Source organism: Ursus americanus, chromosome X (assembly GCF_024610735.1).
Source record: "Ursus americanus isolate L20-20 chromosome X, mUrsAme1.1.p, whole genome shotgun sequence".
Lineage (NCBI taxonomy): Eukaryota > Metazoa > Chordata > Mammalia > Carnivora > Ursidae > Ursus > Ursus americanus.
The window spans coordinates 110,018,087-110,036,410 of record NC_142164.1 but is presented as its reverse complement, the minus strand read 5'-3'; the positions used below and the strand labels follow the sequence as shown (position 1 = coordinate 110,036,410).

Below are 18,324 nucleotides of genomic sequence, written 5' to 3'. Positions count from 1 at the left end.
TTAAATAAAATGTAAAGTTCAGTTCCCTGGCCACACTAGCAACATTTCAAGCGCTCCATAGCCCCACAAATACAGAGCATTCTATCACAGCAGAAAGTTCTAGTTGACAACACTGCTAGCATTAGTGTGGGCACAATGCACGTACTGCCCATATATTTGGTTATGTTTCACCGGCATGTCTTGAATCCCCAACGAAACTGCAAGCAGGGTTGTGACAGCAGTTCATTTGTAATACGCTATATTTGGAACTGCACTTAAGTGGATAAGCTGTAAATGTACAGTGACTTTTTTCTTTTTAATAATCTCTTTCCACTAGCATCCAGTTATTTCTAACGCAGAAAAATCTTTTAAGTGGTTGAAATACCTATTCCTAAGGCATTTCCCTTTGAGCTCAAGGTACAAAAGCCTTCAAATACATTAGCTCTGAAGTACTCATGTAGTCATTTATTGTTAAAATTATAGACTACTCTTGTGATTCACTAATGGGGGCTCATTCCAAGCACCGCACTCCATCTCTTTCCAAAAAGTAGGCCCGCATAAGGGGGAGGCTTGGGTGGAGAAGATGCCTTATCCATTAGGCGGCCGCCATCATGCCTGAAGAACTGTTATTTCTCCAGAGAGAAAGCAGTTTCTATGGCTAACAGCCTAATATCAACTCTCAACCTACTGCCCCCACAGAGACAGGATTCAAAGACTATTAGGCTCCCAAACTGGTCCATAAAAGGCTATTTTAGCCATAGTATAGCTGCCTTCTCGACAGCTGCTCTGATGGGAAGAAAAGTTCTTCAGCTCCAACAAAGCTCCAAAGGACTTCTGTAAGACTGTTTTGTTAGTTGGGAGACGCTCACTCAATGTTCTAAATGCAAAGCAGCCTTCAAAATAATAAAAAAGTCGCCTGAAAGGTTACTCTGAGTGGCTGTCTGGGTTTGTTTTAATGCCTCTTAATTTGCTTTCCATATAAAGTTGGTGAAAAAAATAACATGGAAGAAAAAACATTTCGAACAGCTTCATCTAGAGGTAGAAAAATGTCATGCATTAATTATGCCTAATGTGTAACAGAAATTACCCTTCACCTGAATCGACTTTTAATTAGATGTAACTACGCCACAGATCCGCTGTGTTGAATGCAAAATTAATTTCAACTTTGAAAATCCCTGGGTCAAAAAAGGGATAAAAGAAGTCCTGTTTATGATAACTAAAACTGAAATAGTATCAAATACCACAATCTCAAATGTCCATTTACATCTGCTTAAAATGCTTCAAATTCCTCACTTTTCCTTATGAATACCTTTACCCAAGTATACATGTGTGTACTGATATGTGTGAAAGTGGAACACGGATTTTGTTTTCCAAGTGTTGTATCTTATGGAAATTCAGGGGGTTTTTATTTACTATTTTCAATAAACAGAAAAGAAATGCTAAAAATTAAGCATATCCACACACCTAAATATTGGATTGAGATCATTCTTCCTACACATGTCTCAAAACCCAAAAATATTCTAAATATAAAGTACACAGTGCCATCAACTATCCTCCACATGAACTGGAGAGATCTGAAGCCAAACTCAAGGTCAAGGGTATCAGCAGCAGCCATGTGATTGATACAGAGTCAGAATGCAAGTCACCCACAGCTGCGTTCCTGGTAAGCCCTGTCCAGAAAGCAGGTAAACCTACTCTAAAGCCAGCCAAAAAATCAGACTTGCTGTAGAACCCTAAATATTCAGGAAATTCCCAGAGCCTGCTATTTCACCTTGTGGATTAAGCAGAAAAATGACACAATAAAATAAATTTTATTCACTCTCTCCTGGTAGTCCCAGAGTCTACCTTCACTCTTAGAGAAACTCTATTTCTCCTTTTGTGTGTATAAGAGATACCTTCTCTTAGATATCTCTCCCGGATGGATGCCGACGTCTCTACTGCGGGAAGACGCATCTACATGTAAAAGGCAAATCTCCATCTGTAAGGGTGTCTCCCACTCTGTACCAGGAAGAGGAGCAGGACTAAATCTCCAGAAACTCACATGAATGGAGAAAGCATGGATTTCAATCTGCATCACAATCATACCCTTGTTTTTCCAGGTAAACCCCCATAACTGGCTCCCCACTCCCAACATCATCTTTTGTCTTTAGCTGGAGAGGTTATTTAACAGGATGGTTTGGGCCACGTGGGGGAGTCACTCATTTTCCTGGGTTTCTCCCATGTATACCGGAGGTATATATGTTATTAAGCTTTCCTTGCAGAGCGCCTGGGTGGCTCAGTTGATTAAGCCTCTGCCTTTGGCTCAGATCATGATCCTGGAGTCCAGGGATCAAGCTCCACATTGGGCTCCCTGATCAGTGGGGAGTCTGCTTCTCCCTCTGACCCTTCCCCCTCTCATATTTTCTCTCTCAAATAAATAAATAAAATTAAAAAAAAAAAGCGCTTTCTTTGTTTTTGTCCTGTTAACCTTTTATGACAGACGGGTCTCAGCCAAGATCCTAGAAGGGAGGAAGAAAGATTATTTTTCCTCCTCCACACCTATGAAACACATTTTAGCAGCAAATATACCCTAAAGGAGGCTCCTGGTTTCCGAATTATTTACTTTTTTAGCTGGAAGGGCCAGAATGACCATTACCCGCTGTAAGTCATTGTTACTTGCTCAAGTTTAAGCTATTTCCCCAGGCTGCCTGGTATCTGCTGCCTGATGATTCTATTCCCTTAGCCGTTCTCCTTAATAGGACTTCTCACCATCAGCACAAATGCTGCCTCTTAAGGCTATTTTTCTCCAACAAACTGATCGCAGGCCATAAAGATGTTCAGTAGCAATTAGGTTTTATTGTTCCCATCTCACTTATGAGTATAGAAGCTATCAAAATGCAAAATGCACAGATCCTCAGACTTAGTAATTCCCCTTCCAGGAACACATCCCATAGAAATGTGCATGCACGGGCCGCAAGGACAGATGTACACGGATACTAATTTGCAACATGATTTAAAGTAGCAAAATAATGGACACGACCTAAATATTCATTAGTATGAGACTGGTTAAATAAATGATGCATACAGCACTGACAGGGAGTGAGCGGCGCAAACAACCAGGGGGCGCAGTGCCTCAAGCATGCTAGCCAATGGATTTGTTACAAAGGAAATACATAACCATATATGTGTTTGGGCACAAGTGTGCTATCACGCACGCGCGCTGCGCGCGCACACAGTACAAAGAGTAGTCCGCAAAGACTTGCCAAAGCTTACCAAAGCTATCTAACAGTGGCACCTACTGGTCAAATCACTTCCTAGCCCCCCCCCCCCCCCCCCCCCCCCCGTCAAATCACTTCCTATCCCAAAGTATTATCTTAGGAAAGAAAACCCATGATTTGCCTGCACAGCCATTTCAGCCATTAGTCAGGAAATATGCTTATAATAAAGCTTCATAAGGAACTCTTCACTAGCATTAGGTCTTCTGAGCATAGGACTTAAAAGTACCATCTGGCTGGGAAGTTATGGTTCATTATGGTCTGAATTGCAAGCTATAAAAAGAGTGAAGAATATCTCTATATCCTGTCGTGGAGTGATCTCCAGCATATAATGTTAAGTTAAAAAAGCAAGACAGAAAAAAATGTGCAGAGCATGCTACCATTTATCTAAGAAGGAGAGGGGGTTATAAGCAGACATATAGGTTTACTTGTATTTTTTAAATGGAGAGATAACCTATGAAAGAAAGAAAGAAAGAAAGAAAGAAAGAAAGAAAGAAAGAAAGACAACCTATTAAAAAATACAATTAATGACTACCATAAAGGAAGGGAGGGAATAGGATGGAGGAGAGAGGAACGAAAGTGGATTTCTAAAAATCAGCGGTTCTCAATGGGGGCTATTTTGCCCATGGCCCCAGGGGATCTTTGGCTGCAATTTTTAGTGTCATAATTGGGGGTTGGGAGGAGTGTACTACTGACATCTAGTGGGTAGAGGCCAAGGAGGCTCCTGAATATTCTACAGTGCACAGGACAGCCCCCCACCACAAAGAATAATCCAGCCCAAAATGCAGTAGTGCAAACTGTATATCTAATGAGGGACTTGTGTTTACATAAAGAACTCTTACCTAATAATACAAAGACAAATAACCCAGCTTAAAAACAGGCAAAGGACCTGAACAGACATTTCCCCAAAGATGATATACAAGTGGCCAATAAGCCCATGAAAAGATGCTCAATACCCTCAGTGACCAGGGAAATGCAAATCACAGCCACAAGGAGATACAACTTCACAGCCACCGGGATGGCTATAACCAAAAAGACAGACAGCAATGGGGCATCTGGCTGGCTCGGTCAGTAGAGCATGCAACTCTTGATCCCAGAGTTGTAAGGTCAAGCCCCAAGTTGGGTGTAGAGATTACGTAAAAATAAAATCTTTAAAAAAAAAGGAGAGAGAGAGGTAATAGCAAATGTTGAGGAAGTAAAGAAACTGGGACCGTCATATACTGCTGGTGGGGATATAAGTTGTTGCACCCACTGTAGAAAACAGTGGGACAGTTCCTCAAAAGCTCAAACAGACAGAATCCACATGACTTACAACCCCACTCCTAGGTGTATATGCCCAGATGAAATGAAAACAGGTCCACACCACAACTTGTATACCAATGGTCATAGCAGCATCATTCATAATAGTCAAAGAGTAGAAATAACCCAAATGTCCATCAATGGATGAAAGGATTAATAAAATTTGTTGAGTCCATCGAATGGAATATTATTCAGCAAGAAAAAGAAACAAAGTGCTGGCAGATGCTATAACACAGACAGACATTGACACCATTATATTAAGTGAAAGAAGTCAGTCACAGAAGGCCACGTATTGTATGATTCCATTTACATGAAATGCCCAGAATAGGCAAATCCACAGAGACACAAAACAGAGTAATGGTTACCTAGAGCTGGGGGTGAGAGTAGGTTGGGGGTGTCAGCTAAGGGGTGTCAGGTTTCTTTTGAGGTAATGAGAATGGTCTGAAATGGATTGTGATAATGGTCGCACAGATCTGTGAATATGCTAAAAGCCACTGGATTATGCACTTCAAATGGCTAAATTTTTTGGTATGTGAGTTACATCTCAATAAAACTGTTTAAAAAAAAGTGATCACGGGACATGGGGGGGCAGTCGGGTACCTGGGTGGCTCAGTCAGTTAAAATTCTGCCTTTGGCTCGTGGTCATGATCTCAGGGTCCTACTCAGCAGGAAGTCTGCTTTTCCCTCTCCCCCAGCTCATGCTCACATATGCTCTCTCTCTCAAATAAATAAAATCTTAAAAAAAAAAAAAAAGAAAGAAAGAAAAGAAAAGAAAAGAAAGTGATCATGGGGCACCTAGCTGGCTCAGTAGAAAGTACATGCTACTGTTGATCTCGTGATCATGAGTTCGAGCCCCACATTGGGTGTAGACATTACCAAAAATAAATAATAAATAAACTTAAAAAAAAAACCATCACAGTGGTGAGGTATGCACTCTGGCAGAGATGGGCACGAGGCACAGAAGGCAGAGGCAAGGAAACACCGGAGGTCAGGATAGCCTTCCCAGGATGAAGAGGAAGTTGTCAGTCATCAGGTTTGGTTTACTTTTTAAATTAAATTCTTCATTGGTTTCATTGAGATTCTAGGGGAAGGAGGTTGCAGGAACGGGTACATCTCAGGTATGGGGAATCTCAGGATACATTTGAAAACATCGTTCAGGTTGTCCAAATGTAAGTCCTAAGCATGGCAGCGACAGGGACACCTCGACTTGAATTACAGTAGCCCCCCTTCTCCATGGTTTCATGCTGTTGGAGGGGCAGCATAGCCCGATGCTGTGACATCATCTCACCCCACAGGCGTTTCGTCAGCCCACATCATCACGAGAAGGGTGAGGGCAGCACAATACGACATTTTGAGAGACAGTGAGAGACCACACTTACATAACTCTTATTATAGTATAGAATTATCATTATCCTACTTTATTATTGGTTATTGCTCATCTCTTATTGCGCCTCGTTTATGAATTAAACTCTACCATAGACATGGAAGAGTAGAAAAAAATAGAGTATATATAGGGCTGGGTACCATCTGCGGTTTCAGGCATCCACTGGGGGGTCTTGGCACATATTCCCCACGGATAACGGGGGGACTACGGTAGCAAAGCCGCAGGTGACAGAGCACAGTGGCCTTCCATCCCAGCCAAGAACCTTGGACTGGATATTTTATAGGAAAAAGAATCAGTGAAAGATGAGGAGCCGCTCAAGAAAGGTCGTCACCCTTGTTTTAGAAAGGCAGGTGACCGCCAGTATGGAAACTAGACAGTCAGGGCAAGAGCCTGGAGACAGGACAGCCCACTTATTAACATTAGCTATTATAAATTGTTGTCACAGTGGAGTTAATCCTTTCCTACACGCGACGCTTGAAAACTGCTGCAAAAAGCAATCAGTCCAGGACTGTGTGTTTCTTCAAGGCGCAGCTGACAAGAGGGCCTATTGAGAGCAGAGCCGTTTGATATAAAAATAATAATAGTAATAATAATAATAAAATCACGTCTAATTTAAAATGTCCTGATGTTGAAAGGAAAACATAATAATAATCTCCCCTCATGCGTTTAGGCCAGAGCCAGAAACAAAATGACAATAACCCAACCCAGAAAGATAAACAAGCCACTTACCACAGGAACACAGGCATTTGGCTCAAATTCTGTGGAATCAGCATCTGAAGATTAAGAAATGAGGTCAATAACTCACCAGTATTGCTGAAAAATATTTTAAGTAATAAGAATTTTTTTAATAAAAGGTTATTAGCAAATAGCAGGCCTACCTTTCAAGTTAAGGCAGTTTCTTGCAAACTCTATCACTGCTAGCTGCATCCCGAGGCAAACTCCTATTTGGAAAAGCATATATATAAAGCAAATGAACACATTTTGTATTACTTCATATTTCCTATTCCTTTGTTTACTGTCCATCTCCTTTATCTAGCAGGCAGGCTCGAGGGAGCAAGACTGCCTGCCGGGTTCACTACTGTACCCTCTGCACTCAGAACATCTGTGGCAGAGGCAGGAGGGGGGATTAGACCACCCGGCCTTCAGGAAGAAGGAATTCAAGCTCAGAAAAGGGCAAGAGAAGACAGGGCAAGGTCCAAAAGGCAAATGTGCCTCTTTCCAAATGTGCCTCTAAATCGAGGCGTATGCGTGGGATGCAGGGCTGTCCCAGAGCACCTGATTCCTTCCAAGAACGTCTATCAACACCCCGACTCAAGAGGGAGACTTGACAATCCCTCTTCTCAGAGCGCAGCCTGAGGCGGGCCAGCGGGGTGGGATCTAAGGAGCAGGACGTCTGTGCCAGGCTGCTGGGCCCAGAACAGCCCTATAACCTGCCTGCAAGAGAAGGGCAGCAGCTGGGGGAAGCTGGCATCTCCACTGCGGGCTTGAGCATGCTGGCGAGCAGGGAAGGGAGGTGCAAGATGGAACGGAACAGAGAGCTTAATAAGGAGGAAAACAAACACCTGGGTAGCCCCCAGCCCATTGCCACACGGATGGGCCCTTCACCCATCTCCACATCCACCAATTGTCTCCACTCAACAAATGCTAAGGAGCGTTCCAGATGTTTTTATAGACCTGTCTAAGGTATACAAGGGACTCATCAGAGAAGAGCAATCAGTATACTTGGCACACTACAGCAAAGGTTGGTGAGCACAAAACAGCTGAGTGCTTTGGGGGGGAACTTCAGAAAGCTCCAAATGGCTAGGACGGAAAGAGACTCTGTGTTAAAGAGAAAGCTGAAGAGTTGCGAGCTATTCTATACAGCGAAAACTATGTGAAGAACACCAACCGCCTTTAGACAAAAACCGAACAAGATTACTTCAGAAGCAAACAGTGACCCAGACCAGCTTAGACGGGCAAAACAAAGCAACGTATCAAGGTATCTAATTACTCCCGCTTCTCTTTTGAAAATGGATCCAAAGTGGAGAGCTTGTAGGAAGCTATTCAAAGGACAGGAGGAGGTGGAGAAAATGAACAGTCTGCTGCTATTGTAAAAGGCCCAGAAGCCAGTCCACTAGGTCATAAACCCACCAGTACAGCCAAGCACAGTGAGAAACACAGGCCTCTCCTCCACTTCCTGTCCCACACCCCCCACCCCCGCCCGAATCCCCAGCCGCAGAGCTGCCTGCCTTTCCCCCACTGAGGGGCCATTTCGTCTGGTTCACTGGCCCAGAAGCCATGCTTTAACATTTGAACAAAGACATTAAAAAGACCTGGCTCTACCAAATTTTAGCAGAGCTCTTCCTGTGACATAAGATGGTCTCTTCTAGCTCGAACTGGTGAAAAGATGGATCTGAGTGAAAATGGGAGAAGGTAAGGGTGGGTGTACACAGCAACTTCTCCCAGCTTCTTGCTACCCAACCAGAACACTGCTAAGTTGTCCCAGGTCAACAACCTTTTCTACAAAGGGCCAGACAGTAAAGATTTTAGGCTTTGCAGGCTGTAGGTCTCCAAATCTACCACTGAATCATAAAAGCAGCCACAGATAATATGTAAACAAATTGGTGTGCTTTATTCCCATAAAATCTTATTTACAAAAACAGGACAGAGTTCGTGGGCCCCTGTGGCAGACTATGGCACCTGAATATTCAAATCCAAGTTCATACCTTTCATGTTAACAAGCCCTATGAAATGTTACCCCTACTAGATATCAACAATATAATCAACTCATAGTTAAGATGCATAAACTAAAGTTTTACCCAGGAAAGGGATCTTCTTTGCCCGTGCCCAAGAAATGGCCTGGAGTTTTCCCAATGTTCCTCGGATTCCGAAGCCTCCCGGCACAAGAACGCCACTGCAATCAACACAAGACGAGGGTGAATTAGACATTGGTTTTCTTTTTAAGACTCTTATTTTCAGCCACTCAGGCTTACTGATCCCAAGTCCAACACTTGGCATGATTGCTAGAGAATATACTTGAGGTCTATTTTCAGAATCAACTGCATGATTTCATATCCTGAACTTTCTTCCGAAAATCCTCCCAATATTATGAAGAAGAGGCAATAATTTTTCACAACTGACTTCGATACATATTTTCTGATAGGTCTTTGTGGTATGTGAGCATAGTGACTGAGAAACTCAACTAAATTACAAATGCCACTGAGAGAATTATCTGAACAAAAAAAAAGGTTAAGGTTCTTTTAAAAGCACTATTAGAGGGGCACCTGGGTGGCTCAGTCGTTAAGCATCTGCCTTCGGCTCAGGTCATGATCCCAGGGCCCTGGGGTCGAGCCCCACATCGGGCTCCCTGCTCAGTGGGAAGCCTGCTTCTCCCTCTCCCACTCCCCCTGCTTGTGTTCCCTCTCTCGCTGCCTCTCTCTCTGTCAAATAAATAAATAAAATCTTTTTAAAAATAAAATAAAATAAAAGCACTATTAGAAAAATGCTAAGATCTCTTGCATAATCAGAAAGAGTTAAAGTGGTAAAATCAGCCTAAGACTTCAATTGCTAGTTAAATAGTGGCACATGAAAGTTTCCTGGCTAGGAGACACTTTAGAGACCTTCCAGGCAAACACTCATCGGAGAAAACAAGAGTTCAAGAACTAACTGGGAAGGTCATGCTACCCTCACAATACGATGCTGCCCCCAAAAGTTCTGTTGATTACTTATAAAATAAAACCTACAATCAAATGATGTAAAAAAGAAAATATAATCAAGAGACAAGAGTTGTCATCCTTGTACTTTACTGTTGCATATGTAAGATCTATTTCTGCATCTTTCAGTAGAATCAACACACTTTCTCCCCAAAACAGAATCCTCACCGTCCCCCGAAATAAAACCCACCTCCATTGCACATGCCACAAACATGAACGTGGCACGTTTCAAAGCGAACGAGGTGAGGGTGCAGCATGACCGCCCTTAATGACCACGAGTACGACAGACTACCTTTCAAAAATGCACAAAAATAAGGAATTGGGGTTAATCAAATCGTTATGGAGAAAGCACAATGGCATTCTCCTAATTCGTATGGACAGTCCTCGGCACTCACTCAGCTTTGCATAGCTTCTGCCAAGCTTCATGGAATTTCACAGGGTCCTCAGTTTCGGTGGTCTGCTCCAGATCAATGGAGTCTATGTACTAAAAAACATCCAATAGATTAAAAGAACATTTAAGAAAAGTAGATACTCAAAAATACTTGAGGCATCTAACACTACGACCCAACTATTCAAAAACTACTCATTTTGCAAACACTGCGCTGGTCACTTAGGATAGAAAAGCATGATCTCTGTCTTGGGGCTCTTATAATCTTCCAGGAAGACTCAGAACCAAATACACAGGCATGCACACCATAGCGCGAAAGTGGCTGTGATGGGCAAAGAGAATGCTGTGGAAATAAGTAGGTGCCACTCTTCATCTAGACCTCGACCCTGCAGGAAAGATGGGAAGAAGCACCATCAGGGAGGTCTCTAGGGAGGTGATGTCCGAGCAGTTCAGCCCTCGAGGATGAGCCTGTGCGTGCATGTGGGGAGGCTGGCGGGAACGTGTGTGGAAGACACAGGGAGGAGGGGAGGCAAAGGAACTGCTTGCATGAAACCGCAGAGGAAAGAGACAGAGGGGTGGTCACTCTGGGCCCTCAAAGAAGACTCCACCCAGGGAGAGGAAAAGTTTACACTTGAAGCCACTGGAAGGTCTTAAGGAACAGAGAGAACAGAGAGAGACTTTAGAAGGATCACAGTGCTATGAGGTGGAAAATGGAGGGAAGACAGCAAACCAGTCAGGAAGCTGCTGCAGTGAGCCAGGCGAGGTAAACACAGAAGCAAAGTGGTCTAAAAAGAATATGATGAGACCATGATTCAAACAGTACTTTGAGGAAGCGAATGTCAACAAATTCTGTCAACTGGGAAATCATGTACAACGACTCCTATGTATACAATAGTCCATACAGACCTACATTACTTTAGTATTTATTTCGTAAAAATTACTATCTGAATATATCTTAACATACAAACTTATAAAGGCTTTATAAAATTTGTAATCATTAGCCATTTTCCTATTGCTCTTTTCTTTTCTCTATGAGGGGCTGGGGAACTTGGAGGAGCAGGAAGAGCGGAAAGGGAAGTGTTCCGTGGAAAGCCACAAATAAAAAGTGATTACATGGGCACCAGGGTGGCTCAGTCGGTTGAGCGTGGGGCTCTTGATTTAGGCTCAGGTCATGATCTCAGGGCCATGAGATCGAGCCCCACGTCTGGCTCCTTGTTCAACAGGGAGTCTGCTGGAGATTCTCTCTCCGCCTCCTCAACCCTCCCCCCGTGCTCTCTCTTAAAAATAAATAAATAAATCTTTTTTAAAAAAGCGATTAGGATAGGAGGAGGCTAGAAAGGTGAGAGAAAAGTCAGATAGGTCCTAAGTTGGAAGTTACTAAATTTCTTAGATGCAGGGGCGCCTGGGTGGTTCAGTTGGTTAAGCATCTGCCTTTGGCTCAGGTCATGGTCCCAGGGTCCTGGGATCAAGCCCCATATTGGGCTCCCTGCTCAGTGGGGAGCCTGCTTCTCCCTTTCTCCCTTTCCCCGCACCACTTGTGTTTTCTCTGTCTCTCTCAAATAAACAAATAAAATCCTTAAAAATAAATTTTCTTAGATGCATACATGTACCTTTTTGCTCATTATATAAATATTTCAGCACTTAAATCAAAATAATAAGGCTTGCTTAAACCATGGTATACCTGTATAGAATATCATTAAATATAACATATATATGTATGTTTAGAAAGATGTGTATCAAACTGGGAACGACAGGTACAGCAGAGAAGGAGGATTTCAGCATTTTACATGATGCTTTGCTTAAATTTCCTACACTGGTCATGTACTACTTCTCTATGTAACAAAGACAAAGCATACACTCAAGCTACATATATGAAGTCCCCCAGACTTCATCCCATACACCTTTTCCCTTTGCTGACTCTGCTCTGTATCCTCTCACTGTATTAAATCTTAGCCACAGGTCGGGCTATACGCTGAGGACTGTGAGTTCTCCTGGTGACATCAATCCTGGCGGCAGTCTTGAGGGTCCTTCGACACAACCTGCCTCTGGAACACGAGATATCACAGTGAACGACTGAAATATGCGGAAGACCAGCCAGGGGCTCACCATCAGATTCAACTTGTGGTTGATGGCCAAGGCTGAATGTTCCAGGGCTTTGAACACGGAGGCGTAGCAGTCCCTGAGCTTGGTATATTTGCCAACCAAGGCTATGGAGCACGTTTTCTGCAACCTTTCATACCTGAGACGAAAGACAAGCTTGAGGGTTATATGCATGTAGCGTAACATCACAAATACAACGACAGCCACTGTTCTTATCCCAAGGCACTTCTTAAAACCTTAAGGGCAGATAAGCCTCGAACTTGCTGTGCTTGACTCGAATCCCCACCCACCCCTAGTGAATGGAAATCTGTGTGTCAACAGATTGCAAAATCATAAGCAACCCCAATGTTGGCTTACATAAGCGGGCACAGACATAAACCCAAGGAAAGCATATCAGAGAAACAGTTAAAAGCATTAAAAATAAAAAAGCTCTCCCCATCTCATAAACATGAGCTGTCCTTAAATTCGTTTATAAGGTGACACTGTATAAGAAAATGCATTCTGAATGTCAAAAGGAAGCATTTCAATATTAACTTTGTAAGGTGACATTATATAAGAAAATCCATTCAGACTGTCTACATTAAAAACGGCTCCAGTCCCGGCTGGCCCACAAAGGCAGGTTATTCACGGCATGCCTGAAGAATGGCACTAAGAGAACTCTTTAAAATATTACGAGCCATTTAGATCATGTTTATGAGAAAACTCCATTCCACATAAGACGCTCAATCACATTCTACCACTAAAGACACAATGTTTACTGTTGCTTTTGTTAGGAACTCCGCACAATGAACATGAAAATTGGCCTGGTACTAAGTATGTAGAAACATCATCTTGGGGTTGAAGATGTGTTAGGGCCTGGAAGCAAACCCTTCCCCGAACACCTTAGAACAGAAAGGTTACCGTGAGCGGGACTATTCCTCTTTCAAACCGACATCTGCAAAGGGTGCCAGAGAAACATGATTGCAAACAGGCTGGGAGGGGAAAAATGCTAAGAAGCGAAGAAGTTCGAACTGACGGTAAAGGTGACTTTCGAGGAAGGCAACCGAAGTACCCCAGAGAAAGCTGCTAACCCTTTAGCTTGCTACTGAATTTTACGTCACTCCGGAGATTGCGCAGCTGCTCATGCTTCAGCCATCCCTACGCAAAGGACATAGGTGACAAAGCAAGTTTGTACCATGGCAAGATTTCGATACCATGTCAGAGGGAAGCGCTTCCCGTGCCAGGTTTGGGCCTGGGGAACGGGTGGTCACCAGCACATTTGAGCACACCAGCCGGGCAGAGCCCTTGCCCCCTATTCTCACCCCTCCACAGAAGGAGGGATGTCCGCTCCGCTCCCGGGAAGGAAGCAGGACTGGGGTCAGCACCACCAGCTCCTCCTTCTGCTCACTCAGTGCGGTCTATCCAGGGGAGGAGGAGTCACTCAGCGGCTGGGGGACACAGGCCACATGTCCCGGGGAGAAGGGCTCCCGTCCAGGAAGGCTATGTATCCTGAGCGCACTCCCCTCGTGCTCTCTTTCGCTCTCAGGCCTGCAGGCGAGGCTCACGGCGCCCTGCCCAGACCAGCCAAGCTCTCACCTGCTCTCCACCTGGCCATCAGCTGGGCGTGAGGGGCCAGCCACTGAGGCTGCTGTGAGCCACTTTGCAGCCCCACCCCACACGCGGGTCCTCAGGGAGGCAAGCTGTCTCCGCTCTGGCCTGGGGTCCCAGGCGAGCTCTGCCATCCAGTTCAACCAGGGACCCCCGGCCTCTGAACAGCACCACATCTCCATGAACAAGGCTGCCCTTTGACCTCTGTTTGCCTTCCTGTATCTCTCTACAGGCTGTACTGAGGGGACGGCGCATACCATCATTACCAATAAACCAACATCACCATGAGGGATGATGCTTTTGCTTGAAGACTGCGGTGAGCTGAATGGTGGCCCCCAAAAACCTATGTCCCCCAGAACCTGTGGATGTGACCATATCTGGAAGAAGGGTCTTTGCAGATACAATTAAGTTAAGGATCTCGAGATGAGATCATCCTGGATTGGGATGGGCCCTAAATCCAAAGACAAGCATCCTAAACAAGAAGAGAAGAGGAGGGGCAGAAAAAAGAGAGAGAGAGAAGAAGAGAAGAGGAGAGACACACAGAAGGCCATGCAATGACAGAGGCAGAAACTGGGGACACCAAGGATTCCGGCAGCCCCAGAAGCTGGAAGGGTTTTTCCCTCAGAGCCTCCAGAAGAAACCAATCCTGCTGCCTGCCTTGATTTTGAACTTCTGACCTCTACAACTGTGAGAGAGCACGTTTCTGATATTTTATGCACCCAGCTTGCGGTCATTTGTTACAGCTGCCAAGGAAACTAACATGAAGACCACACACTGGCTTTGAAAAGCACAGAAGCTCAGAGTATAATTTACAACTATTTCCAATAAAAGGAGTTATATATTAAAATTTCTAGTGCTTAAAGAGGGTCAGCCCCAAGCTACTCAGAAAATTCCCCCAAAGCGACTGATTCCTTCAGCATTTCGGAGGGCAGGGGCTTAACTGTATCATCATGCAGGAGAGTACCTAAGTTCAGAAACTGCACTTTGGGGGCGCCTGGGTGGCACAGCGGTTAAGCGGCTGCCTTCGGCTCAGGGCGTGATCCTGGCGTTATGGGATCGAGCCCCACATCAGGCTCTTCCGCTATGAGCCTGCTTCTTCCTCTCCCACTCCCCCTGCTTGTGTTCCCTCTCTCGCTGCCTGTCTCTATCTCTGTCGAATAAATAAATAAAATCTTAAAAAAAAAAAAAAAGAAACTGCACTTTGTTCCTGATTTTACTTGCCTCAGAAATTCCAAGACACTTTTTAAATTTTGAAGTGACAGGGCAAGAGCACTTCAATCTACTGATCATCTACCAAGATCAGTGATTTTGTCACCATCAAACCATTTTAATTACTGTTATCAACCTCAGTAACCAATACTCAGCACCCAATGTAAGATTAAGGTCTTACGGTTTTTCTCTCATAATTATCACAATGTGGGTAGTAGTAGCCCCCTGTTATATATGGATGGGAGAACAAGTCCAGAGAGGTTAAGTAGTCCACCCAAACTCACACAGCTAGTGAGAGGAGAAGCTGGGATCTGAGTCCAGAGTGCCTGATGCTGGAGCGTACTTTTTTTTTTTTTAATTGAGATACAAGTGACAACATTATATTAGTTTCAGGTATACAACATAATGATTCAATGTTTTTATGTATTACAAAACAATCACCACAATAAGTATAATTAACATCCATCACCACACAGTTACAGTTTTTTTTCTTATGATGAGAACTTTCAAGATCTACTCCTTAGCAACACCAGAGCCGATGTTTGTAACGGCTGCACCTTACCCAAGCTGCACGAAGAGCCAGGCAGTCAGGACTTTAGGGAGTTATGCCTTTCTTTTACTAAGTGTAGTAAGAGAAAACAGCTGACAGGGATTTAATTTCCATATGACTTCAAATGAGACAAGCCTTGCTGAAATTAATATCGTGGTCTTGAAGCTAGAACCTGTCTAAGGTTTTAATAACAGTGCTGCCAGTTAATAACTGCAGAATGGAGCAATAATGATAGAGTCTAAACCTTTCATTCGAAGGGGGTTTTCTTTAGGAAATGTTAGCCAAATCTTGAAAAACAAGCAAAACAGGGGCACCTGGCTGGCTCAGTTGGAAGAGCACGTGACTCTTGATCTCAGGGTCACTGAGTTTGAGCCCCACGTTGGATGTAAAGATTACTAAATATTAAATAAATAAACTTAAAAAAAAAAAGCAAGCAAAACAAACAACAGCAAAAATCTGTGACATTTAAACCTGTTTAAAATGTTTGGAAACTGGGGCGCCTGGGTGGCACAGCGGTTAAGCGTCTGCCTTCGGCTCAGGGCGTGATCCTGGGGTTATGGGATCGAGCCCCACATCAGGCTCCTCCGCTAGGAGCCTGCTTCTTCCTCTCCCACTCCCCCTGCTTGTGTTCCCTCTCTCGCTGGCTGTCTCTATCTCTGTTGAATAAATAAATAAAATCTTTAAAAAAAAAAATGTTTGGAAACTGAGCTATCAATCAATCAAAATGCTTCCAGAATTAAAAAAAAAAAATCATTCCAGAATCGAAATTCCTTCAATTCACTTTCATTTAAGTAGAACAAAAGCCCCAGAAATCTTCAAAGGATACAGCAAAACACTACCAATGTGTTAAAGCTTTAGATAAATCCAGACCAAAACATATAGATACAGAAAGTTAATGTGACACAGGTATACTTTAAGGTATGTCTCAATCCTACCCCCAAACCCAAGATTTATTAAAGACTACATTAGTAACTCCTTTCACGTACCTGTCAGCCATATTTCTCCACTTGAAAAGCAAATTACTTGCAGAATCACCAATGGGCAGATCCAATCTCTCTTTAAAATATTTAACAATGCCTTGTTCCTCCAAAAGCACAGGCACTCGATATGTGGATGAAACATCATGGATACATATGACCTGATTAATGATGATAAAACACCATATTTAAATGGAACACCTTAAATATGCCACAAGAATGAGCTCAAGAATGAGCCAAACCTCGACAGACATGGCAGTTCATTTATACTGATTGAAGAAAACCAAGAGCCCAGTGACCCAAACAAGAGGCAGAATTAACACAAGCTTACGTTGATCTAATTATAAAATTCTTTGAATTCATTATTCCAATTCTGGAAACATGGATGCCATGGTAGAATAAATTTTATATATATACCTGGTCTTTGTTCTCAATTCCTGGCACAAAGATTCAAAAAGCTTTGGAAGTTCCTGAGTGACAGGAGTGTCTTTGTTATGCTAATGAGGTGACTCCATGGTGGCCCCTAGATGGCTTCAGGATGGGAGTTGGTCACCATAAAACCCAACGAAGTTAGACTGGAACATTCAGCCACCTGACATCCAAGGATAATAAGGGGGCTGGAGAATGAGTTCAATCACGTGACCAATGGTTGACTCAATCACACCTACATAATGAAACCCCCACAAAAAACCCTAGAAACCAAGACTCAGGGGAGTGTTCTGGTTGGTAAATCTATAAACGTACCAGAAGGCTGGCACAACCTGACTCCATGGGGACAAAAGCCCTTGAGCTTGGGATCCTCCCAGGCCTTGTCCAGTGTATCTCTTTATCTGGCTGTTCATTTGCACTCTTTATAATAAAATGGTGATAGTATAACATTTTCCTGAGTTCCATGAGTCATTCTAGAGAATTATCGAACCTGAAGGGCTTATAGGAAGCCCCAAATTTGTAGTCAGCCAGGCAAAAGTGTAGGTGGCTTGGGAACACTGGAAACCTGTGGCTGGCATCTGAAGTAGGGGGAGTCTTGTAAAGAACTCAGCCCTCAAATTTGCAGAATCTGACTCTCACTCCAGGTAGTTAGTGTCAGAGTTGAATTGCAGGACCCCAGCTGATGTCAGAGAATTGGTGTTGAAACATGGATGCTTTATGTGTCAATATCCAAGACACATGGCCCAAGGCATCACCTAAGTCCAGGCTAAAGCGGTAACATTGAATAGAAGACACTGTGTCTTCTAAATGTGGGGGTGCGGTTCATGTGTGTATTCATTTCTTGCCGTTGCTGCTACCGTAGTGCTTTTGTCTACTGCACACAATGAACCCAGTCAAATTAATTATTACACCTGTTAGAGGAGAACGACTCCTTTCAATGCCAGGTGGTGTGGTTGGTCTTCACACCTACCCTAACGAGCTTTCACCACTCGCTCAAGTACATCCAAGGGGCTACGGGCAGACATTTAAGGATCTGCCACATTCTAAATCAATGCCAAGAAATGTTCTGCTAACTCTATGCGTTCAGTCTCCCCAAATCCATAGCCAAATCCACCCAAGGGTTCCTAAGCTGTTTGGACATCAGCAACTTGATACTTGGGACTATTATGCCTCACCTGTGCATTTACCAAAGCAATTCAAAGTGCCAAGATGTCACTGACATGAGCTCCAGCCCAGTACTAATTAAAACTAAAACTCTGGGTGGCCCAAACTTCCACAGTGGAAGACATGGAATGTGGAACTATTTACTCATTTGTCCTCCAGGCCAGAGAGATTTTTTCACACCCATAGAGATGACTCTGACCCTCCATCCCTTCCTCGAGAAACCAGAGGAGAAGATCTTTAAATGCGAGTTCACCAGGAACCAAGAAACGGGAGCATTAACTCGCATCAGAAAAAACGATGTGTTGAAAAATG

General features: G+C 43.7%; 1 protein-coding gene across 4 annotated transcripts in view; it reads right to left on the bottom strand.

The window, feature by feature from the left end:
* The window catches only part of CTPS2 (CTP synthase 2), a 98,924-nt gene that overhangs the window by 55,406 nt on the left and 25,194 nt on the right, over positions 1-18,324 (bottom strand). For all 4 annotated transcript variants that reach the window (XM_087860163.1, XM_087860160.1, XM_087860161.1 and 1 more), the window contains exons 8-13: positions 16,429-16,580; positions 12,103-12,235; positions 10,004-10,092; positions 8,715-8,809; positions 6,795-6,857; positions 6,646-6,689 (exon numbers count right to left, since the gene is read on the bottom strand). In XM_087860163.1, coding sequence (XP_087716289.1) covers positions 6,646-6,689; positions 6,795-6,857; positions 8,715-8,809; positions 10,004-10,092; positions 12,103-12,235; positions 16,429-16,580 — 576 coding nt within the window. The remainder of the gene's footprint in view (positions 1-6,645; positions 6,690-6,794; positions 6,858-8,714; positions 8,810-10,003; positions 10,093-12,102; positions 12,236-16,428; positions 16,581-18,324) is intronic.